Genomic DNA, 25413 nt, shown 5'->3' on the forward strand with positions numbered 1-25413 from the left:
GGCAGCGACTGCACAATTGACTTGTTTGTCCTGGAATATTAGAGGGTTGAATAATGCCAGAAAGTGTCGTAATGTACTTGCTTATCTCGATAGACATCATGTGCAGGTAGCTATGTTGCAGGAAACGCATCTGTCACCACAGGGCGGGACATCTTTCGCGAGTAGGTGGGCCGGAGAATGTGTTTTCTCCTCGTATTCCACCTATTCGAGGGGCGTCGCTATCCTCACTGCCCGCAAGATCCCATTTCAGAAGTAGGGGGAACTACTTGACAGGGACGGCAGATATGCGTTGCTATGGGGCAGGATAGGCCGTGACACCTTTACATTTGTAACCATGTACGCACCTAATGTTGACACACCTGCCTTTTTCACTACACTTTGGGGCAAAATCCTCTCTGTTGCGTCACGACATATGGTCTGGGGTGGGGATTTCAACCTGGCGTTGCTGCCTCAGTTAGATAGAGCGGATGGGGTCTGCTCCTACAAACCCAGGGCACGGGAGGCGCTGGAGGGCATCATTGAAGAGGGCAGACTATTGGACGCCTGGCGACACTTGTACCCCCTGGGACGGGAAGGCACACACTTTACATCACATACCGGGACCTGGGCACGTTTAGACTATTTCTTTATCACGAGAGATGTCGCAGTGGAACTTGTGGGGGTTCCTCACCTGCCGAGGACTTACTCTGATCACAGTCCTGTCTTTCTCCACTTTCGCACACCGGGTTGGGACAGTCCATGCCCGCAATGGAGACTTCGCCCTGACATCCTCCTTGATAACCTATTTCACTCTGAACTGGGGGAAGAGATTGCTGATTTTTTCACTAGGAATAAGGGGCCGGTAGACTCTGTTGAGCACATATGGGAGGCATTCAAGGTCACTATAAGGGGGTACTGTATCTCCAAGGGACATGGTGTACTGCGCACTATCCTCACATCCATTAGCACACTGGAGAAGGAATTGCGGGATCTAGAGCTACGAATGGTGTCCAACAACAGCCCCGACCTGCAGGCCACATTTAGGGAGACACTGTCACGGTATGAGGAGGAGGCTGCGCGAGAAGCCAAGTTCAGGGGCAAAAACTGGCAGGCCCGCAAATACTGCGAAGGGGATAGGCCCGGGAAGGCGCTTGCTGTGATCACGCAACCACCGCGGGCGCATAACACTATATTAGAACTCACCGACACCTCTGGCACTGCTATCAGGGACTCAGATGCGATCCTTGCCCACTTCGTGACGCATTATCATTCACTCTACACTTCCACAGCGGGGCCCGATGTGTCCTATGCTGACTACCTCAATGACGTGGCGCTGTGCTGGCTTAGTGACGGAGACAGGGCGTTTCTTGCGGCACCGTTTGAGCTAGATGAGGTGCGAGAGGCCATTATGTCCCTCAAGAATGGCAAGGCCCCGGGGCTCGATGGCATACCGGCCGAATTCTACAAAGCTTATATCGATATCATGGCCCCGGTACTCAGCGAGGTCTTCTCAGAATCCCTATGCGATGGGGTGCTCCCCTGTTCCATGCGCGAAGTAGTGATCATATCTCTCCTTAAACCCGATAAAGACCCCAAATCCTGCAACTCTTATCGCCCGCTCTCCCTCCTAAACTGTGACGTCAAGATACTCGCCAAAGTCTTGGCCACCCGGCTGTCGCTATTAATGACCAGACTTGTGCTGCCCGATCAATCAGGCTTTGTGGCGGGTAGATCTACCTCCCACAACCTTCGCACGCTCTTCTCCCTGCTCCGCACGTGCACCCTGACACACCAGTGGCGGCCATATTTCTTGACGCAACCAAAGCCTTCGACTCAGTCTAGTGGCCATACCTGTTCTCGGTACTGGCTAGTATGGGGTTTCCCAAATTATTTATATCCTGGTTCCACCTGCTATACACACGCCCTATGGCAAGAATACTGATCAATGGACACTTATTGATGCGTGAGACCAGAAAGATTCCAGTGTCATCCCTTATCAGCACTGATAAGGGATGACACTGGAATCTTTCTGGTCTCACGCATCAATTAGTTACTTAGACGTCGTGGGTTCTCGACGCCTCCTCATCAAGCACCACTAAATTGAATTAACTACAACAAAACAGAGAATAAATTCAACCAACCAAGCTGTGCATCTTCCTACACTTCATCAATGGACACTTATCACAGCCTATCGCACTAACCAGGGGCACAAGACAGGGGTGCCCTCTCTCCCACCTATTGTTCGCTATAGCTGTCGAGCCTCTTGCCTGTCGATTGCGCCAACTACATCGCGGTGGTGCAGTGCAATGCTTGCAGCGCCAGATAGATGTATCCCTTTATGCGGATGACATCACCTTGTATGTCAAACACCCCGAAATATACCTTAATCCCTTACTCAGAGAGTTTGTACTGTTTGGCGGGAAGTCCGGTGTCCATATAAACTGGTCCAAGTCGCAGTTTTTCCCCTCTAACCGACGCGGTGATTGCTTTCCCTCTTGATTACCCGCTCGAGTGGTGTCGGTCTGACCTTCGCTATCTTGGGATCTGCATCTCACGCGACAGGGATGAGACACTGCGGTACAACTACTTTTCAGATTAAGCACTGTTACTTTATCACACTTTTTGCACTGCTAGTCAGTTTACCCTCCTCATGCCACACAAATCAAGCTATCACATTTGAGTTCTTTTCCACTTGGTTAGGTTACAGTTCACCTAATCTTTAGTGGTTGTACATCACTTCCTTCGGCTGAAGGATCCCAAATGATGTAGGGCGGCACAGGACGGGTATCTGATGGGAATCATTTGATGGTCACCACGTATCATTTCATATGGACTTCGTGACTGTTCCCTAATCAAACACATAGTTTTAGAAAGTTTACACTTTCCTTGATCCTTTGGGGCTCCGTACCTGGCATTGCCTCTGGCTTATACTGTCCCTCTTGCCGGGACGGCTATGACACGCACACGTTGTTGTACACACCTCTGCTCACATAGGACGCCACACCAACTCACAGCCGCTTAATTTGCAAAGTAGTCATGAAGTGCCTCTTAGTTACCGAATTGTTGGGAAGTTTTGTTACATTGTTCTAGAAACCAAAAATGTAGAGGAAAGAGCTTTCTTTTTTCCCAAAGAAAAACACTGTTCTACTGCTGCTCATCCTCCCTTGCCGTGCAACATCGGCTGCGCTACCCCGCCCCATCTCCTTCATGCATTGCCGCCGGGCCTCCGGGATGCCGGCCTTACGGCTGTGTTAATTTCAATGCTTCACTGCTGCCGGCCTCCGGGTTGTAGGCATAACAAGCTGTGTGACATGTCTCAAATTACACAATAAAGCAGATTTGAACTCCAAAAAAAATAATAATAAATAAAATAAAGTATTACACACAGGAATCCAGCTCAAGTGCAATTTCCTATATCCTACCTTAGGCATGACAAAAATGATTTTGCTTTGGGTGCCTTAAGAGTCTGATGTCAGACATAAAACATCTGACCAGGGTGTCACTGAGAAGATTCTATTTTAGGTAACTTCTTTAGTATTCTAACGTAGGCGCCACATACTTGATTATACCACAGGCATCACATTAATACTTTAAATGGCAATGAGATAGACTCCTGAATGTACTGCCTGTGATACTATTTTTCTACATTGTACAGCATTTATCACAATCGACTTTGTACCTTGGTTCCAATTACAGGATTCTAACTTGAGTTAACTCGTCAAAGGATTCTACAACAGGTCTAATATTTATGACTCTGCCTTGGGTGAAATCTACATGACTACCACAGTTGTCTTTTACATCGTTTACATGATTCTAGGCATGTGGCATATACAAGATTATCAACAAATTTACCTCAGAAGTGAGACACTGAACTCCACGTCAGATTTCAGACACAGAACTTTACCTCAAGTTACACATTCAAATGTCCTCCTTATATGTGACACACAATAGTGTACTGCCTGTGTCAAGCCACACTGCATGGTCATACCAATGGCAGAAGCATGCTATACAAATAAATGAAAACCCATAAAGCAACATTGTAGCATGTCCACTGGATTGAAAACTGGAGCATGCATTTGTAGTTGAAGGGTCTTGAATAGGGGGTTCATGTGCAAGGGTAGAAATATGCTCCAATTGTTAATGAAGGAAATAGGCATGCAGGAACCGAGGGACTAGGGCACGGCATGCACCCTTATATGGTTACTTTTATGGCTGGGGACAAAGTAATAAAACGCTAGACGAGTGAGTATGTTTAGAAGGACTAGAGGGTGGCCAGGGGTATACTGGCAGTATGCAGGCAGGTGATGTTCCAATAAATGTTAGAAAGAAGGGGAACAATCTTATTTGAATAGCTCTTCAGAAATGGAAGTGGTATGTGCATGTGACCAGCTAAAGAATGACTCAGTTTAGTGGTACTGATCTGTTAGAAAATTGATTTTTGACAGGCTAGGGCATGTGCCAAAGCCAGGCAGAAACCACCACTCTAGTCAGGATAAGGAAGTTACACTCCTAAAATAACCCCTGCTCACCCCCTTGGTAGCTTGGCACAAGCAGTCAGGCTTATCTTAGAGACAGTGTGTAAAGCATTTGCACATAACTAACAGTAATACAGTGCAAGCACTACAAAAGGACACCACACCAGTTTAGAAAAATATTCAATATTTTTATATACTTAAGACAAGACCAAACACAATAAAAATCCACAATACAGTACTTCAAAATCTTATGCTTTAAAAATAGTTTCCTGATGTCGATAGCTCCATCCGGGGCTATCATGTCATCATGAGCAAACAAATCCAAACACTTCTAGCTGACCGCGGCATTGTGGACCACCGACGTTGTCGGGAAGACCCGCAAACAGTACCTTTTAGAAATGCAGGGTGTTGATGACCTCTTGCTGAGCTTCCGAAAACATGGCGTTGGTTCCGGAGGTTGGTGCAGTCGTCGGGGGCCCTCGAAGTCACACGTGTTGGAGGTCGATCTCCTCTCTGATAGAGTCAGGAGCGCTGGCGTCGGCAGGCGTCATCTGCTGCAATGCGAAGTGCAGCCGTGCGACGTGCGGTGCCCTCAGGTCGCAGTGCGAGCAGCGGCTCGGTGGCGGCATCAGATGGCGTCGTCGGTGAGACCAGGGTCGCGGTGCGAGATGAAGGCGGTGCTCGTCACAGTGCTGGCAGGTCACGGTGCAAGCAGCGGCATCGTCGTTGCTGAAGCACTGTGGTTGGCTGACGAACTGGAGTCCATGGCACCGGCATCAGTAGGCCAAGGCTGCAGTGCAGGATGAGGGCGGTATGTCGTGTAACTTTATGAGCGGTGCCCTCAAACCACGATGCAAGCAGGGGTGTCGATTTCGGTGTGGAGCGGCGGCATCAGGGAGGCCACGGTGTTGTCGTGAAGTGAGGCGGTGCAGAGTGTGGTGCCCACAGGTCGCAGTGCGAGCAGCGGCTTGGTGGCGGCGTCAGCAGGCAGCATCGGTGAGATCAGGGTCGTGTTCCGGCAATGCCCTCTGCGGTGCCTTCAGGTCACGGAGTCGGCAGCGGCGTCGTAGACATCGTCGAGTTACTTTTCCTCTGTTGCAGCACAAAACACACAGTCCCCAGAGCTGCGGGCAGAAGAGCTTGAAGTCTTTGTTGTTCCTGAGACTTTGTGAACAGGAGGCAAGCTCTACCTCAAGCCCTTGGAGTAACTCACAAAAATAGATTGCAGAAAGTTCAGTCCAGTCCTTTCACTGCCCAAGACAGAAGCAGCCACTGCTGGCCAACACAGCAAAGCACACAACAAAGTGGTAGTCCCTCCTCACAGCTTCTCCAGCTCTTCTTCTTGGCAGTCTTCTTGATCCAAAAGAGTTCTAAATGTCAGGGGTGGTTGAGCAGGCAGCGGCCCGCGGGGGGGGGGGGCCTTGCGGGTGGGTGGAGGGGCGGGGGGTTTCATAGTTATGCTTTTTCTGTTTGTAATTATGTTTCATTATAGAAAATGACTGAAATTGATATTGGTAAATTGATAATGGTGATTGTCTCTGGATGACAGAGCATTGCATAACATGTGCTTCTTTTGCAGTCAATAAAATCTGTTTAAAAAAAAAAATGTCAGGGGTCGGGCCCCAGTATTGGTATCAAAAAATCTTTTGATCCTCTAGGCAGAGGGTGTCTGTGCCCAGCCAGAACCAGTTCTGCCTTCTCTGGTGTGATTTCCTGGCAGGAGGTGGAGACGAAATTGTCAGAGGCAGACCAGGTCCTTTGAGGTGCAAGGAAATCTCCTCCCCTTCCCCCATCGCAGCCCAGGTCTTTTCAGCCCTTTCCTGACCCACCTAGACGATCTGGAACCCCTTTTGCTCCCCCAGCCTTCTGTTCCAAAACCCAGACAGGCAATCCACATTCCAGCAGAGGCACACGGGATGACTGAGCAAGAAAATACCTACTTTCTAAAAGTGGTACTTTCAAACACAGAACGTAAAAATCACCTCCACTAAAAGATGCATCTTTAGATTCTGAGTTCAGGCATACTAAATTGTATTTTCCTACCTAGTTCCCACGGCCAGTTCTGTTTATAGGATGTTATAATCAAACTTCTCATTCTGTCCTACGGAGAACAGGTAGCCTTGCAATCGTGAAAAACGAAATTGGCTGTATTTCACTATCAGGGCATGCCACACACACCAGGGCATGTCCTACCTTTCATGTACACTACACCCTACCCACAGGGGTACCTTGGGCCTACCTTAGGGCTGACTAACATGTTGAAAAGGGAAGGTTTAGGGCCTGGTAAGTGGATGCACTCACCAAGTCGACATGGCAGTTACAAACTGTGCGCAGACTCTGCAATGGCAGATCTGAGTTACCTTTTTAGGGCTACTCACGTGGGTGGCACAATCAGTGCTGCAGGCCCACTAGTAGCATTGGTTTACAGGCCCTGGCACACTCAGTGCACTTTACCAGGGACTAACAAGTAAATTGAATACTCAATCATGGAAACACCAATCCATAACACAATTTACACAGAGAGCATATGCACTTTAGCACTGATTAGCAGTGCGAAAGTGCCCAGAGTCCTAAAACCAACACAGACAAGTCAGGAAAAAATAGGAGGAAGAAGCAAAAAGTTTGGGGATAACACTGCAAAAAGGGCCATTTCCAACATGATCCCATCACAGACTGCATGTTACCATATAGAGTAGGTTAGGAATATACTCATGCACCACATATAGGTTTCTTCCCTAGTTGTCGTAAACTGAGGCATCTTTTTAACCCTATGCTTAATTCTCCTTGTAGCAGGCCACAAGCACCTACCAACAATAAGCGACTGAAATTCAGAACTAGAAGACAATTTTAGTGATTATGTTGTATTGGGGTAATATAATTATTAGAAAAGACTGAATACCATCATTAACAGGATTCTATCATCGGTAGCAACTGCTTAAGGTGGCACAAACTGATTCTTGCTTGTGTTTCACACTCACATACAGAGGTCTCCCTCAAATGTTATAGAAAAGGTTCAATGTTAGGTGCCCCACAATGGGGTTTCTTCAGGAGCGCGAGAAAGTTTCACCTCTCCTGGAATATATACACTTCTGCAGCACTCGTTGCCAGCAAAACCTTATCTATGATGTGACCAAGGATTGTTCACCAACCGTAAAACAGAACATTCTATCTCTGCTGGTGCAACAAGGCTGTATCTCAGGTGCCCTAAGCATTCAGGCACCAAACATTTCTTAGGAAACTCGCTGTCTGGAAGGATGGGCAGTACTTGTAGGCTAACTACTCCACAGTTGCTGGGGGATGCAGGTATAACAGTCGTACTGAAATGCACTGAGATGATAAGAAACTTAAGGTACACACAAAGGTTGATAGACAAATAGTAAATACATTAACTAGTTACGACTAAATCTAGTTAGTAAAAACCGCAGAAAAAAATTATACTGGGCATTTTTAATAAACGTTTGACATCTTGTAATTAAACCTGGGTGGTGCACTCTACCCTGTTCGTGGAGTTTGTAGTGTTTTTTGTACTCTGCCCTCCATTGAGCTCGCGGAGTTCCGAAAAACTAGACTTTTTTCCTCGCTCACCAATGGTAAGTTGGCAAGCACGAGCGAGGAAATCCCAATGCTAGACCACTTCCCAGCGAGATTTCTCGACGCAGGTGGTCATGGATGGTTGCTAACGCTCGCGTTGAGAAAACTTCCGCTTGTGTTGAGGCAGCAGCTGCTCGAGTAGAACTTTTACTTGAGCAGCAGGAAGAAGCAGCACCCTCTTGCACTGTGCGGGATGCCGTTCACGCTGATTTTACAGCATGGGACAAGCACCCGGCGCTAAAAATTAGTGCGAACAGCACGAGGTAACCCACTCTGCTGCTCGCAGAACTCCCCATAGCTTGGCAGAGTTTTTTTGTCACTTTGCTGAGTTCAAATTGGAATAACTCCACGAACTCCGCCCAGGCATACTCATAATGCTGAAAGGTCACAATATTGAAGTGCCACAATTATGTTCAGTCCTGGAGTGCTTGCAGGTAACTGTAGTCCTAAATAAGCAATACATTACAGTCTTAGAATGCTATCAGATTATAGTTTTGAGTTTTACAGGTCACAATCTTGATGCACTGCTATTTCATAATTTTGAGCCGACAGGTCACTGCCCTTCAGCTTTACAGGTTACAATTTTTACTTGATGACAAACCGCTACGTGTGCTGGCAGTTCAAGCAATTGGTGTTCTGACAGCCAGAGGCTTGGCAAGCTGACAGGTCACTTGTTAGCGGTGCTACCAGTTTACACCCAGGCAACGCTGACAGTCCACAGTCCTGGGAATGCTGAAAGGTCCCAGTGACCATGGAGAGTTGCAGAGTTCTGACAGGCTACAGATTAGGAGGACGAACTACGAGACTCTTGAAATGTAAACTGTGATCTTATAAGGCAACCAGATTACATATGTTGATTGCTAAAAATTCACAATAGTCATGTTTTGACCTCATCCATTTTCCCGACCAAGCCCTACAAAAAAGACCCAAAATAGCATACATGGATACTTTAACAGTACCCTTGTGGCTCTGACCTGGCTCTGGTGGGGGGCTGGAGGACCGCCGCTTCCCGTCATCGCTGAAGAGCACAAGGAATGGTGAAGTCCTTCTCCCCTTCCCGGGGGTGCTCCGGGAGAAGCTCATGAAGTGGTTATCCAGGGAGTTGCCTGATGGCAAGGTGGATATGATAAGGAACCCATAGTTGGGGCTGTCGTCCTGGAGCCACCTGGAAACCTTTTCAGAGAAGGAGAATAACATGAGTAGCTGGACACATGGCTGGTGGTGGAATTAGACTGGGCTGGAGCAGGGTGTGGTCACAAATAACCAGTAACAGATACTAATTTGGGTACCAGAATGTACTATTTTCTTCTCATGTCTACATATCGATAAGCACAACAGAACCACTGCTTCTAGTCTTTCTAGATGAGGAGAGCAACATGGAAAGCTAAGCCTGTTGCATAAGATCAGGTCATTGCATAGGTCCTGAGCATGTCAACTGCATGTAGTATCAAAGTATAATGTACGTTGTGCACTATACATGAGTTTAATGTGTGCAATTATTGTGATTTGTTAGGTTTGCACCACTTTTAATATGTAGGACATGTCCTACAAGTAAAAGCGAAATGTCTCATCATATGTGGATTGTACGAATGGAGACAGGTGAGATCTAGGTATCTGGGAGTTAACTTCCTTAGAAGATCCACCATTTCCCATAGGATTGAGGATGTGCCATATTAAAACACTGTCTTGGGATATAAATGTTCTTTCTCCAAAGTGAATAGAGGGCTGAGCAGACACTTTGGTAGGTGTTGAGATTGAGCGTATGGAACCGGACAAAGGCTGTGGTGAATTCGATTCTAGGACCGAAGTGTATCGAATTAGCAGTGAGTGCAGAAGTGAGAGATTTTATACTGAGTGGGGAGATCTCAGAGTAAGAAAGACTTTCTCCGGCCTTCTCATAGACATGCATCAACAGGAAGAAGACTCACCACCTGAGTGACGTTGAACACCTCCCACCCGTGTGAGTGCAACGGGAGAAGTCTAGATGAGATGAGGTTCCCTCGCCAAGGCTTGACGCGACTGTCCAGTAGTTCGTAGACATCTGCCTGAAACAGAGCATGTTAGACTCAACGTTCTTGTTAAACTTTGAAAGGGATGCTTCTAATATTCAGTTCTGTGGTTTTTGAAATTGAGTAGGCACATTCATACCACAAAGACTTGACACCCGGTCCCAGTGGAGAAACGAATAAAATAAGATGACATGTTATGGTGTTTGTTATCACATTTTTTTTTTTTTTTTGACCAGGTGCCGCGAGCGTGAGGGGTAGGTGTTCCGCCGCGCCAGTGTTCCCTTCGAGGTGAACTCTACCTTATAACGCTGGCCTCACGGGAGTATGCTGAGAGGCCCTATTTTAATCCTTTTAGGGTCGCCTAAATAGAGCAGGACCCCTTGGCCCTCTTGTCCTCCGACCCAGTGAGGTTGTATTCACTTTCTTTATAGAGATTGAGTATTGAGTCCACTTTTGTTTTTTGTTTTTGTGTAGTACTTTTTTGAGGTCCTGACGAATCGCCTCTTGGCGAGAAACATGTTGACCACACTAGGGGGTTGAGTTATTGTTCTGTATACCTTTACGGTCTCTAAACTCCCCTCCCACCCCTTTTTAACTAAGGAATCAGCCACGTTATTAAAGTTGAAAGTGGACTGCTTACCTTTTTTATTACTTTCACTCACTATTACACTGACTACACCCTTCTTCATCCTCACCTACACCAACCATCGGCAAGGAACAAAAGAACCCCGCCAAAAGAGTACCTTTGGGGACTCCGTCAGACATTGCAGCGCCGGTCTGACGAGGGGCAGGGAGTCGATGATGACACCGGACACCCTCCAGTAAGGGTGTGTTTCACGCCTATTACTTTGGGTGTGTGAGGCTCTCTAAGTTCCGACTAAGGAACCCTTTAGTGATATCCACGGTATTGACAATACCTACTTCTTGCTCCACACTGTTACACGCTCCCCGGGGAACTTTGTACTCTGCTGTTAGTGTTATCACATTTATCATGAAGCTATGCCCAAGCCAGAGCTTTTTAGGTCTCGCAGAGAGACCTAATGCCGTCCATCCACAAAGCTGACTTTTTACGAGGCGGATTTGTAGAAGTGCACGTGCTTGTGACCGCGCTTCTATCACAGCCATCAGCCTCCCTCCCACAGGCAGCTTGGCCTCAGGCATTCACCCAAGCGCGACTTCTCCTCCCCCCTAATTACATCCCTGCTGTTTACTTCTTTGACGGCCGCGAGGCCGTGCTTCAAAGGATCCGCTCCCCCATCCCCTGCTTTAATTACATTAGCGGTAAAGGGCTTGTTCTGGTTGTGTGGGGCATCCTAGGCTCAAACAATTGTAGGGCACACACACAGCTTCATCCTAGCACTTTACCGCTGTTTATAAAACAATGTGCATGTTAAAGAGGCATGGGTACTATTTCTCCCCTACTAACAGCCCCTGCAGCGCTGCTCTATCTATTGCTTGAAGTTTTTAATTTTTCCGAATCTTTTTGCAGCGCTACTCGACCAAAATGGCTTCAGGTTCACCCCCCCCTCGTTTGTCGCACACTACGCTACTTTACTGCTGTTTAGAAAACAATGTGCATGTTAAAGAGGCTTGGTTTGTATTTCTCCCCTACTAACAGACCCTGTAGCGCTACTGTATCTATTGCTTAAAGTTTTTACCTTTTCCGAATGCTTTTGCAGCGCTACTCGACCAAAATAACTTCAGGTTCACCTCCCCCCCCCCCCTCGTGTGCCGCAGACTACGCTCACACAGCTCCTACGCACACAAACAGCCTCAGCCAAGGAAGATTGTTAGACGGACCGGGAGGGTCGGCCGAGACTACGGGGAGAGGTCTCCGGGGAGAGCCGTCTCCAACGACTGTACAGACAAGTAACTTCCCCCCCACAGACGGACACCACACAAGGTTGAAGTTTAACGAGGCTTTATATGCAATTCTTAGGTTACGATGATATGATACAAGGAGGTCTGGACTCAGGGGTCCCCTCGGTTCTGGTCTCCGGATTAGGAAAAGGGGTAGCGGGACAGTCTTGTTACCGATGAGTGGAAAATAGCTCTCAATCCTCGAGCTCGGCGTTCTAGATGATCGGGCCGCGGCGGAGCCAGCAGGTCCCGAGATGGACGAAGGAAAAACGACGGTCCGCGGCGGAGCCTGCAGGTCCCGGTGAAGATGACGGTTACAACGGTCCGCGGCCACGCCAGCAGGTCCCGACGACGATGAAGGAGATGAAGGTTGGGAAGTCTTGTGGCAGCGCCAACAGGCAGGACGATGGTGCACAAGACAGAGCTACGGCAGCGCCAGTAGTCCGTCTAGGATGAGTTCCTCTTTACGTCTCTCGACTCCAAGATACAACTGCCTTCCTGCTCTGGAGCTGCCCCAGTTATAGGGCTGGTGTGCTTTGATGTCCGGACCCTCGCACTTGGAGGTCGGGAGGTCCGGGATGAGGGAGTCCAGACACCCAGCAGGGGGGTGGAGCCAGCGCTCGGGGAGGCGATGGGCGAGCGGCACTTGGTGGGGGAGAGCCATCGACACCTCCTTCTCCCATTGACTTGCCAAGTAGCCCGCTCACCTCCTGGGTGGATGGTGGTGCCGGGATGTCTGAGGCCTGGCCAGGCCCAGGGTTGAGGTCGGCCGGGGGCCAGGTGGCCACGTGGTGGAGTGTCCAAGATGGCGCCCCGGGATGGGCGCGTGGGCTGGCAGTGGATCGGACCCACGAGGTTGACATGCTCGAGGGCAGGGGTCCCTGAGGGGACGGAGGACGTGCAAGGGTGGTGTGTAGTACCTGCGTGACCGGGCTCAGGCCTGGTCGGGCTGGGGGAGAGCGGCCTTTCATGTGGCCTGTCCAACAAAGATCCTCACCGGAGGATTTCGAAAGGCTGTAAAACACTAGCTGCATTGCAAACTCGTGTGTGGCAGCCTAAGCTTAAACAACTGTAAGCTACACAAACAGCTTCATCCTAGCACTTTGCTGCTCCTTAAAACAAAATTTGTATTTCAAAAATGCTTCGTTGGTATTTTACTCCTTCTAACACTACTTGTAGCGCTACTCTACGTACTGCTTTTTTTTTCATCTCCTCTAAGGTGCTTTGTATGCCCATATGATAAAATTGCAGGTGTTCGAGTGGCGACTCGCACAGGTTGTTGCCTTAATTGTGGCTGATTCACTATCAAGTGTTACTTTAACACCATGGGGAGGGAGAGCTTTTACATAGCTGGCGCCGTGTTAATAAGCTTCTTCCTTTCGTAGGTCACCTTTTATCTTCTGCTTTGCAATATAGAAACTCTCAGTTCTTACAAACAAAAGTTGCCTTAGCTAGCGTTATATGTTGTTCAGTAGCATAGCATAAGGTGTTCACGAATTCACACAACTGTACAGCACAGACACAAAGTCACCAAAAAATCTGTAATTCTTTAAAACACTCATATAGCTTATAAGCTCACATACAATCTCACCCAGTTTCCTCATTCAGACACTTCACAAGCCTTTAAAACACTGGCTGCATTGCAAAGTATTAGGCCCATGCGCGCAAAACACACAGCGCAAGCTCACACAACTGTAAAGCTGAAACACAAAGTCACTCAACAAACTTTCAAATCTTTAAAACACTGCCTCCATTAGCACTGCCTCCATTGCAAAGTACCAGAAATAAGCGTGCATCACCCATTGCAATAATACAGCTTCAGCTTCACTCTCCCCAGACGTGTGTGGCAGCTTAAGCTCATATAGTTCCTAGGCCCACATACGGACTCAACCAAGGACTTTGTTCACAAGCATTTAAAACACTGGCTGCATTGCAAAGTATCCGGGCCATGCACGCAAAACACACACCGCACAGGCTACGCGTGCAACATCCATTAAATTAAAAGACTACAGTCCACCCCTCTTTCGTGTGTACTAGCCCGACCTCACACAACTGTACAGCACAGACACACAGTCACCAAAACATTTACAATCTTGTAAAACACTCATACAGCTCATAAGCTCACATACAGCCTCACCCAAGGAATTTCCTCACCTGAACACTTCACAAGCCTTTACAACACTGCCTGCATTCCAAAGTATCCGGGCCATGCACGCAAAACACACAGCGTGAGCTCACACAACTGTAAAGCACAAACACAAAGTCGCCGAACAAATTTATAAATCTTTAAAACACTGCCTCCATTAACACGGACTGTAAGCACCAAGAACTGTAGAGCACACTTGGAATAATTGCAAAGTATTAGGGACATGCGCACAAAACACATTTAAATAATAAAAAAACTTAACGTTTTTCTTGTCGTGTGGGGCAGCCTAGGCTCAAACAACTGTAGGGCACACACACATCTTCATCCTAGCACTTTACTGCTGTTTTAGAAAACAATGTGCATGTTAAAGAAGCTTGGTTACTATTTCCCCCTTTCTAACAGCCCCTGCAGCGCTACTCTATCTATTGCTTGTTTTTTTTACCAGCGGGCAGTCTCTTGCCCTCGGCTGCTTCTATAACATTGTCCGAGCTTAAATTAGGGCGCTGTCTGCTGGGACGCTTAGCCCTCTCTTTAAGTTTATGTCTTAAAAACATTCCACGCTCTGTCTCTGTCACATACTGCCCCCCGCCCATGCTGTGCAATAAAAATCAAAATTTCTGCCCTTCTCGCGCTGATAGTCTGCCCCATGCTAAGTGTCCCTCTCAACCCAAGTACTCTGCGCGCCACGCTGTCTCCTGTCCACGCTCTGCCTCTCAGTCACATGCTGCCTTCTCCGTTCCCCCAACACCGTCCATGCTGTGCGCCACTCTGTCCACCCCATGGCACGCTCTGCTCCTTTCACATATTGCCTCTGATCCCTCACCCCCGTATATACTATGTGCCCCTCTGACCCCACATCCTTGCTGCGTCCCACTCTGCCCACGCTCTGCCTCTGTCACATACTGCCCCGCCCATGCTGTGCGCTAAAAATATGCATGTCTGTCCCTCTCACGCTGCTTCTCTGTCCCATGCTATATGTCCCTGTGTTCCCAAGTACGCTGCGCGCCACGCAAAAGTCAGTCTGGCCGTGGGGAATCCTAGCACTTCATCACCATCAGCTCTCCATTGATGTGGACGCTCCTCACCCCTGCCCCCCCCATCATCACACTTCAAAGGAATGCGCTCCGCTCCCCCCCCCCCCCCCCCCCCCCCGCCTCCCCCACAGCAATGCCGAGAGCTTGTTGTTTATAGTTTCCATTTACCACATGTTTATTGTGGCTTTAGTTCAGGGATTACCATAGTAAAACGTGTACCCCACTGGGAGTTACAGTCTGTTGGCCACTCGCTCATTACGGCTCCGTCTGAGATGGATTCCCAGTCATGGTGTTCCAGACTGTGGCTTGAGGGCACCGTGAGCCTTGTGTTTAATTTTGCTTCATCTTAGATTTCCGTAGATATATGTATGCTGCGCTTTGGGTTTGCCTAGCTCTATCTTTAGCTCTTGCAGACTTTGTAGTGTTTTCATGAGGTTGTGCAGTAGAGCATGTAGTGTGTGTCTATGATTTACAGACTGCTTCGTAGTCCAGCAGAAGGAACATTTGCTCTCCATGCAATGTGCTTATTGTCTATCTATGACAAATTGTGTGCAGATCTGATCGGGCCGATGTTCACAGCTCTGCCGCTGCAGTGTGTTCAGAGAGAGCACATCCAGTCTTCAGGTCTGTAACTAGTGACTAATTCCAGCCTTGGTCGGAGGAGAGAGTATACAAATGTCAAGATCGACTTGCTAGCTACAATGATGTCTGCCCTGCCACCATTTTCTTCGGACCCTCACCCTCACACCCTCTCACCCTCACACACCCTCACTCACCCCCCTCACCCTCACAACCCTCTCACCCTCACTCACTCTCACACCCTCACACCCTCCCACCCTCACTCACCCTCACACCCTCACAACACTCTCACCCTAGCTCACCCTCACCCCCTCACTCACCCTCACCCCCTCACACACCCCCTCACCCACCCTCTCACCCACCCTCTCACACACCCTCACACCCTGACACACACTCCCACCCACCCTCACACCCCCTTACCCTCACACACCCTCACCCCCTCACACCGCCACACACCCTCAGAACGCACATCCCCTCACCCTCACACCCCCCTCACTCTCACACCCCCTCACCATCACACCCCTCACCCTCTCCCTCACACCGCCACACCCCCTCAAAACCCACACACCCTCACCCTCACACACACCCTCACTCTCACACCCCCTCACTCTCACACCCCCTCACTCTCACACCCCCTCACTCTCACACCCCTCACTCTCACAACCCCTCACCCTCACACCCCCTCACCCTCTCACACTCACACACCCTCACCCTCACACACCCTTACCCTCACACACCCTCACTCCCCCTCTCACTCTCACACACCCTCTCACCCTCACACACCCTCTCACACTCACACATCCTCTCACCCTCACACCCCCTCACCCTCACAACCCCTCACCCTCACATCCCCTTACCCTCACACACCCTCACTTACCCTCACACACCCTCACTTACCCTCATACTTCATCTCACCCTCACACACCATCACACACCCTCTCACCCTCACACCCCCTCACGCCTCACACTGCTGCACGCTTCACACTCCTGCATGCTGCACACTGCTGCACACTGCTGCACGCCGCACACTGCTGCACGCCGCACACTGCTGCACGCCTCACACTGCTGCACGCCTCACACTGCTGCACGCCTCACACTGCTGCACGCCACCATGCTGCACGTCACACACTGCTGCACGTCACACACTGCTGCACACCTCACACTGCTGCATGCTGCACACTGCTGCATGCCGCACACTGCTGCAAGCTGCACACTGCTGCATTACTCACACTGCTGCATGCTGCACACTACTGCACGACTGACACTACTGCACGCCGCACACTGCTGCATGCTGCACACTGCTGTATTACTCACACTGCTGCATAATGCACACTACTGCACGACTCACACTGCTGCAGGCCTCACACTGCTGCACACCTCACACTGCTGCACGCCTCACACTGCTGCACGCCTCACAACACCACCATATCACTCTAGGGCACTACCATATCACTCTGGGACACCACCACATCACTCTGGGACACCACCACATCACTCTGGGACACCACCATGTTAGACGGACCGGGAGGGTCGGCCGAGGTTACGGGGAGAGGTCTCCAGGGAGAGCCGTCTCCAACGACTGTACAGATAAGTAACTTCCCCCCCCACAGACGGACACCACACAAGGTTGAAGGTTAACGAGACTTTATATGCAATTCTTAGGTTACGATGATGGATACAAGGAGGTCTGGACTCAGGGGTCCCCTCGGTTCTAGTCTCTGGTTTAGGAAAAGGGGTAGCGGGACAGTCTTAGTTACCAATGAGTACAAAATAGCTCTCAATCCTCGAGCTCGGCGTTAGATGATCGGGCCGTGGAGGAGCCAAGCAGGTCCCGAGATGGATGAAGGAAGGACGACGGTCCGCGGCGGAGCCTGCAGGTCCCGGTGGAAGATGACGGTTACAACGGTCCGCGGCCACGCCAGCAGATCCCGACGACGATGAAGGATGAAGGTTACGACGACTGTGGCAGCGCCAACAGGCAGGACGATGGTGCACAGGACAGAGCTATGGCAGCGCCAGTAGTCCGTCCAGGATGAGTTCCTCTTTACGTCTCTCGACTCCAAGATACAACTGCCTTCCTGCTCTGGAGCTGCCCCAGTTATAGGGCTGGTGTGCTTTGATGTCCGGACCCTCGCACTTGGAGGTCGGGAGGTCCGGGATGGGGGAGTCCAGACACCCAGCAGGGGGGTGGAGCCAGCGCCCGGGGAAGCGATGGGCGAGCGGCACTTGGCGGGGGAGAGCCATCGACACCTCTTTCTCCCATTGACTTGCCAAGTAGCCCGCTCACCTCCTGGGTGGATGGTGGTGCCGGGATGTCTGAGGCCTGGCCAGGCCCAGGGTTGAGGTCGATCGGGGGCCAGGTGGCCTCGTGGTGAAGTGTCCAAGATGGCGGCCCGGGCTGGGCGCGTGGGCCGGCAGTGGATCGGACCCACGAGGTTGACATGCTCGAGGGCAGGGGTCCCTGAGGGGACGGAGGACGTGCAATGGTGGTGTGTGGTGCTTGCGTGACCGGGCTCGGGTCTGGTTGGGCCGGGGGAGAGCGGCCCTTCATGTGGCCTGTCCAACATGCGTCCCCCCCAGCTGAAGGCGGGGAGAGTTACCCATCCTCTTGGGGACTCTCCTCGTCGAGGCGGAAGAACCGGGACAGGCCATCCGCGTTGGCGTGATCTGGCCCAGGCCGGTGTTCAACTGTGAAGTCCATGCCTTGTAGGGAGATGGACCAGCGTAGTAACTTTGGGTTTTCCCCCCGCATCTGCATCAGCCACTGCAGGGGTCGGTGGTCGGTCTGCACCCGAAAGTGGGTGCCGAAAAGGTAGGGCCGGAGTTTCTTGAGGGCCCATACCACAGCGAAGGCCTCCCTCTCTATGGTGCTCCAGCGTTGCTCCCGTGGTAGGAGTCTCCGGCTGATGAAGGCCACCGGTTGATCAAGGCCTTCGGTGTTCACTTGAGACAGGACTGCCCCAATGCCCTGGTCGGAGGCGTCCGTCTGGACGACGAACTCCCGGCTGTAGTCTGGGGCCTGGAGCACAGGGGCGGAACACATGGCGGCCTTTAATTGTTCAAATGCAGTTTGACACTCTGGGGTCCAGGTGACTTTCTTGGGTTGGTTCTTTGACGTGAGTTCTGTGAGGGGCCCCACTATGGTACCATAGTCTTTTACGAACCTTCGGTAGTAGCCCGTGAGGCCCAGGAAGGCTCGTACCTCGGTTTGGGTGATGGGGGGCTGCCAGGCCTGGATGGCGGCAATTTTCAGCTGTAGCGGGGCCACTAGGCCGCTCCCCACCTGGTGTCCGAGGTAGGTTACAGACCCTTGCCCAATTTGACACTTGCTGGCCTTGATCGTGAGGCCAGCTCGCTGAAGGGCTTGCAGCACTGCTCGGAGGTGGTGGAGGTGCTCGGTCCAATGGTGGCTGTATACAGCGATGTCGTCTAGGTAGGCGGCGCTGAATCCTTCGAGCCCCGCTAGGACCTGATTGACGAGCCGTTGGAATGTTGCTGGGGCATTCTTCATGCCGAAGGGCATGACCGTGAAATGGTAATGGCCATCGGGGGTGGAGAAGGCAGAACGTTCTTGCGCCCGGGGTGTGAGGCCGATCTGCCAATAGCCTGCTGTCAGGTCGAAGATGCTGAGGTAGCGGGCAGCTCCCATTCGGTCGACTAGTTCATCTGCCCGGGGGATGGGGTGCGCGTCTGTTCTGGTGACCGCATTCAAGCCCCGGTAGTCGACGCAGAACCGGAGTTCTGGTGTGGTGCCGGGGGCAGCTGCTTTGGGGACCAGTACGACAGGGCTGGCCCAGGGACTGTCTGAGGGCTCGATGACCCCGATCGTGAGCATCTTGGCTATTTCTTCCTGGATGCAGGCCCGTACCCGGTCTGGCACGCGGTAGGTGAGGAGGTACCGGAAGACATCTGGAGGGTTCTTTAGCGGAGGCATCTCCCAGCCTTCTTTGACGAGACTGAGCGGCCCTCGCACTGGGTGTCCATATAGCAGTTCGAATGGGCTGAAGCCCAGGGATTTCTGGGGGACTTCTCGATACGCGAAGAGGAGGCACGGCAGCAGCACATCCCACTGGCGACGGAGGGGCTCTTCCAACCCCCCGATCATTCCCTTTAGCGTGCGGTTGAACCGCTCAACGAGTCCGTTCCCTTGAGGGTGATAGGGGGTTGTGAATCTGTAGGTGACCCCGCACTGTTGCCAGAGGGACTTCATGTATTTGGAAATAAAGTTCGTGCCTCTGTCGCTGACGACTTCTCGGGGGAAGCCCACACGGGAGAAGATCCCCATCAGGGCCCGGCCGACCACCGGGGCTGTCACAGTTCGCAGAGGAACAGCCTCAGGGTAGCGGGTGGCGTGGTCCACTAGCACCAGGATGAATCGATGGCCTTGTTTTGTGCGTGGGTCCAAGGGCCCCACAATGTCTATTCCGACTCTCTCAAACGGGGTAGTGACCACGGGAAAAGGTTGCAGGGGAGCCTTTAGTTTGCGGCCGCTCTTCCCACTGGCTTGGCACGTGGGGCAAGATCGGCAATGCTGGTGCACATCGTTTCTCATTTTGGGCCAGAAGAAGTGGGTCACTAGGCGACTGTAGGTTTTATCTTGTCCCAGATGTCCTGCCAGGGGGACATCGTGGGCCAGGTTTAACAGGAAGTCTCTGAAACGGAGGGGTACCACTAGTACTCGGTTGCTCCCCAGCTCGGCGATTCTTTGCTCGCTGTACAGCAGATCATTGTCCCAGTAGACCCAATGAGTTCCGGGGGTATCCCCTGCGCTTTGGGCGAGCGCTTGCTGGCGGAGTCCCTCGAGGGAGGGACAGGTCTTCTGTTCTTTGCGAAATTGTTCTTGCGTGGGCCCCCCTTCTTGAGGCCACTGGTCGAGGTTAGCGAGGTCGGTAGATTGAGCTGGTTCGGCGGGAATGTTACGGTCGGTGCTTTCGGCCGGGGCGACCGGAGGCGGTGGCGCCGGCCATTCGGGTTCTTCTGGCTGGTGGTTGGCACGGGCGGCCATGGAACGGGTGGTGACGCACGCCCAGTCTGGGACGCCCAACATCCCCAGGTGTTCCTTTCGCTCCACGGCGGCCCACGGCGAGCTTTCCAGGTCATTGCCCAGGAGGCAGTCTACGGGGGCATCGTCTCGGACCGTCACTTTCAACATGCCGGAGACCCCCCCCCATTCGAAGGGGACGCAGGCCATCCGACACAGGCTCTCCGAGTTATCGGCTGATCGTACAGGGCAGAGAATGTTCGGTAGATACTGTTCTGGGGCCACCAGGTGACAGCGGACGGCTGTTACACTGGCCCCGGTGTCACGAAGGGCTTCGGCCTGGTGTCCATTGATGCTCACCCATTGGCTGTACTTCTGGGTGTTAGCGGGTAGGGGGACCCGCGGGACCATGTCTTTCCCCCCTAAGCAGGCTAGAGTCATGGCGGCTGGCTCCCACTCTTGATGCTCTTGTTCGTACTCTTCCTGTTCCTCGGAGATCTGTTCTTCCCCTAGGGCTGCAGCGGCCACTTGGCGGGGTCTTGGGCTCTGGTACTGCGGGCAGTTTGGGTCGTTCGCATAGTGGCCGACTCGTTGACATCGGTGACACGTGACATTGGCTCTGTACCCCGGTCGCGCTGGGGTGCTGCCCCGGTTGGCCGGGGGGGTGGTGTTGGTAGCGGGGGCGACCGGGGCGTTGTCTCTTCCTCGCCCTTGGCCCCCTCCTCCTCCTCTGGGTCGGTGCTGACCATTGTTGTTCCGGTTCTGTTCGTAGGACCCGTTCCGGCCCACTCTGGTGATCTCCCACCGGTCAGCTTCGGCTGCGAGCTGCCGGGGATCCGTTAACTTGCTGTCGAGGAGGTGTTGGCGGAGCTCAATGAAGCAATTGTTCGACAGATGCTCCCATACCATCAGGTTAAATAGTTGCTCGTAGGTCGTGACGTTGCTTCCTCGGATCCAGCCCTCGAAGGCTCGGCTAAAGTATGTTACATAGTCCACCCAAGTTGTACCCGGGATGCGGGTGCAGTCTCGGAACCTCTGACGGTACATCTCGGGTGTGAGACCATAGCGGGTGAGGAGGGCCGCTTTCATATGGTCGTAGGAGGTCATCTGGTGGTCCGGGAGCTGTAGTAGGGTGTCGCGGCCCTCATTGAGGAATCTTCCCCAGAGACCGGCTCCCCAGTCGCTTCTATCGATCCGGTGTGCAGTCATAGCGATTTCATAGGCTTTAAACCATTGCTGGATGTCGTCCTCTCTGAAGTATTCTCGGACAACATCCTTGGGGATGTGTACCTTTTTGTCTGTGGCCCCTGGGGTGGGGGGTCGCTCGGGCACCCCTGCTTCTTTATTCTGCTTGCGTAGGTTGATCTCGGCTAGGTTTCGTTCGTGTTCGTACGCTAGTTTTTTTTCCTCGAGCTCCCTTTGTCTCTGTTTCTCCTCTCTTTCTTCTCGGAGACGCAGGTGCTCTAAGTTGATTTTTTGTTCGGCCAACTTAAGTTCAACGTCCATTTTAAGTCGGGCCATTTCTAGTTCGTGTAGTCGGGTCCTTTCTCTTTCCTGGATCTCGTCTTGCGAGAGACCCGCTCTTTGCTCTTCCGGGGCCGTGGTCGTTTTTTCTACGGTGCTTTGATCAGGGGTTCCGGCAGCCCCGGTTTCTGCCCAAGATTCTAGGGCTTGCTTAAAATCGTCCTTGGTACTCAGTCCGGTGGTAGCGATACCCAGTTCGATGCAGAATTGTTTAAGTTCACGATGGTTGTACTCCCCCAATTTCTCCATTTGGAATTTCTCGGTTGATCCGCTCTCTTTCGTGGTCATTGTGACTCCGTCGTGGGGTGAGCTACTCTCTGTACGTTTATGCGGTGATTCGGATCGCGCCGCTGGCCACCAATGTTAGACGGACCGGGAGGGTCGGCCGAGGTTACGGGGAGAGGTCTCCAGGGAGAGCCGTCTCCAACGACTGTACAGATAAGTAACTTCCCCCCCCACAGACGGACACCACACAAGGTTGAAGGTTAACGAGACTTTATATGCAATTCTTAGGTTACGATGATGGATACAAGGAGGTCTGGACTCAGGGGTCCCCTCGGTTCTAGTCTCTGGTTTAGGAAAAGGGGTAGCGGGACAGTCTTAGTTACCAATGAGTACAAAATAGCTCTCAATCCTCGAGCTCGGCGTTAGATGATCGGGCCGTGGAGGAGCCAAGCAGGTCCCGAGATGGATGAAGGAAGGACGACGGTCCGCGGCGGAGCCTGCAGGTCCCGGTGGAAGATGACGGTTACAACGGTCCGCGGCCACGCCAGCAGATCCCGACGACGATGAAGGATGAAGGTTACGACGACTGTGGCAGCGCCAACAGGCAGGACGATGGTGCACAGGACAGAGCTATGGCAGCGCCAGTAGTCCGTCCAGGATGAGTTCCTCTTTACGTCTCTCGACTCCAAGATACAACTGCCTTCCTGCTCTGGAGCTGCCCCAGTTATAGGGCTGGTGTGCTTTGATGTCCGGACCCTCGCACTTGGAGGTCGGGAGGTCCGGGATGGGGGAGTCCAGACACCCAGCAGGGGGGTGGAGCCAGCGCCCGGGGAAGCGATGGGCGAGCGGCACTTGGCGGGGGAGAGCCATCGACACCTCTTTCTCCCATTGACTTGCCAAGTAGCCCGCTCACCTCCTGGGTGGATGGTGGTGCCGGGATGTCTGAGGCCTGGCCAGGCCCAGGGTTGAGGTCGATCGGGGGCCAGGTGGCCTCGTGGTGAAGTGTCCAAGATGGCGGCCCGGGCTGGGCGCGTGGGCCGGCAGTGGATCGGACCCACGAGGTTGACATGCTCGAGGGCAGGGGTCCCTGAGGGGACGGAGGACGTGCAATGGTGGTGTGTGGTGCTTGCGTGACCGGGCTCGGGTCTGGTTGGGCCGGGGGAGAGCGGCCCTTCATGTGGCCTGTCCAACACACCACATCACTCTGGGACACCACCACATCACTCTGGGACACCACCACATCACTCTGGGACACCACCACATCACTCTGGGACACCACCACCTCACTCTGGGACAGCACCACATCACTCTGGGACAGCAGCACATCACTCTGGGACAGCAGCACATCACTCTGGGACAGCACCACATCACTCTGGGACAGCACCACATCACTCAGGGACAGCACCACATCACTCAGGGGCAACACCACATTACTCAGGGGCATCACTCAGGGGCATCACCACATCACTCAGGGACACCACCACATCACCACTCACAGACACCACCACATCACTCACAGACACCACCACATCACTCACAGACATCACCACATCACTCACAGACATCACCACATCACTCCGGGACACCACCACATCACTCTGGTACACCACCGCATCACTTTGGGACATCACCACATCACTCTAATACACCACCACATCACTCAGCCCAACCACATCACTCAGCACCACAACAGCATCACTCAGCACCACAACAGCACTGCCCTTGCTTGCTACCAACACCAATTGCCATAGCCAGTAGGACTCGCATTAGGAAAGTGTAAGCTATTGGCTTTGTAAATAAAATGCTATTAATTCATATATTTTCAAAGCCAACACATATTTAAAAAAATTGTCATTTACAATACAAATAGCTCACACTTTCCTAATGCGAGACCTATTGCATTGCAAATGCTTGTTCACACGTGGAAGCCAGCAGTCTGTCTCACACTTACACTCACCTACACTAGTTATTTGTGATACAGAAACATGCAGCCTGCTTTCTACCTGTTTGAAGCAAAAGTGGTAAGTGTAGGTAGACGACTGCCTCTGCAGAAAAGGGGCATTTTGTACTCGAACTACTTTTGCTTGGATTCATGTGTAAGAATTATTTTTGCATAAATATGTCTTTAGGATGTATATTTGCTCAAATCTAATCTGCAGAAGTTGGGTGTTTGCTCAGATATTTATTTTAAGTGGACATCTTTGCCCAGATAGCTCTGCAACAAGACATCTTTCGCTAATCCTTGTAGTTGGAATTTGAGCTTGGATTCCTTTTTTAGAAGAGGTATTTTCCTTCAGATTAATGTGTTTTTGCACAAGTTGTGCACTAGTTGTGGATATTTGTAACCAGATACTGTTAGTGAACTAATTGTACAGGAGGGATACAAACTTTGCATGTCTCCTTCAGTGGGATGATGTCTGACACCTCTCTAGTGGGCATCATTCTTAAAGTTCTATGTGGGAGGAACATTTTGCTCAATACCTTTATACAAGACCTTTACCCGAATTTCAATTTAAAAAATAATGACGAAGAAAGAATTAAAAATTAAAGAATGATGTAGGAACAATAAGCATTAAGATAATAATTATTAGCTTTAATGCAAAAATAAATGCAACACTGGAGACATAGTAACTGCTAACGTATTATGTGTTAATGTGTTCATACTTGTGCTCATTTTCAAAGATATTAAAAAAATATATATTTGAACTCAATGTATGTGAAATATGTCAATTGAAATTAATATATTAAACTTTTGATAATGATAAGAAGTAGAAAGTGTATAAATAATGGTGACGTGGCAGAGGCAGCCAAGATGTCAGGCACTCTTTAGCGGAGCTACTGCACCCCCTCATTACCCTGCATTAAATCAGCAAAACTACAGCAGCCCATCGGGTCTACGGCCTCCGCCGTGAGTAGCCCTGAGCCGCTGCTCACCCTTGCATCCTCCTCTGGTGCGGTGAACGGCCTGGTGCTCCCATGTGTATAGGACTTCTCCGAGCTGCCTTTCTTG

At 51.3% G+C, this 25413-nt stretch overlaps 1 protein-coding gene across 1 annotated transcript in view; it reads right to left on the reverse strand.

The window, feature by feature from the left end:
- Positions 1-25413, reverse strand: part of LOC147710999 (bone morphogenetic protein 2-B-like) — a 77202-nt gene that overhangs the window by 14253 nt on the left and 37536 nt on the right. Inside the window, exons 2-3 of the mRNA XM_086920092.1 lie at positions 9974-10090; positions 9020-9218 (exon numbers count right to left, since the gene is read on the reverse strand). Coding sequence (XP_086776218.1) covers positions 9020-9218; positions 9974-10090 — 316 coding nt within the window. The remainder of the gene's footprint in view (positions 1-9019; positions 9219-9973; positions 10091-25413) is intronic.

This window comes from Lissotriton vulgaris, chromosome 5, assembly GCF_964263255.1.
Source record: "Lissotriton vulgaris chromosome 5, aLisVul1.2, whole genome shotgun sequence".
Lineage (NCBI taxonomy): Eukaryota > Metazoa > Chordata > Amphibia > Caudata > Salamandridae > Lissotriton > Lissotriton vulgaris.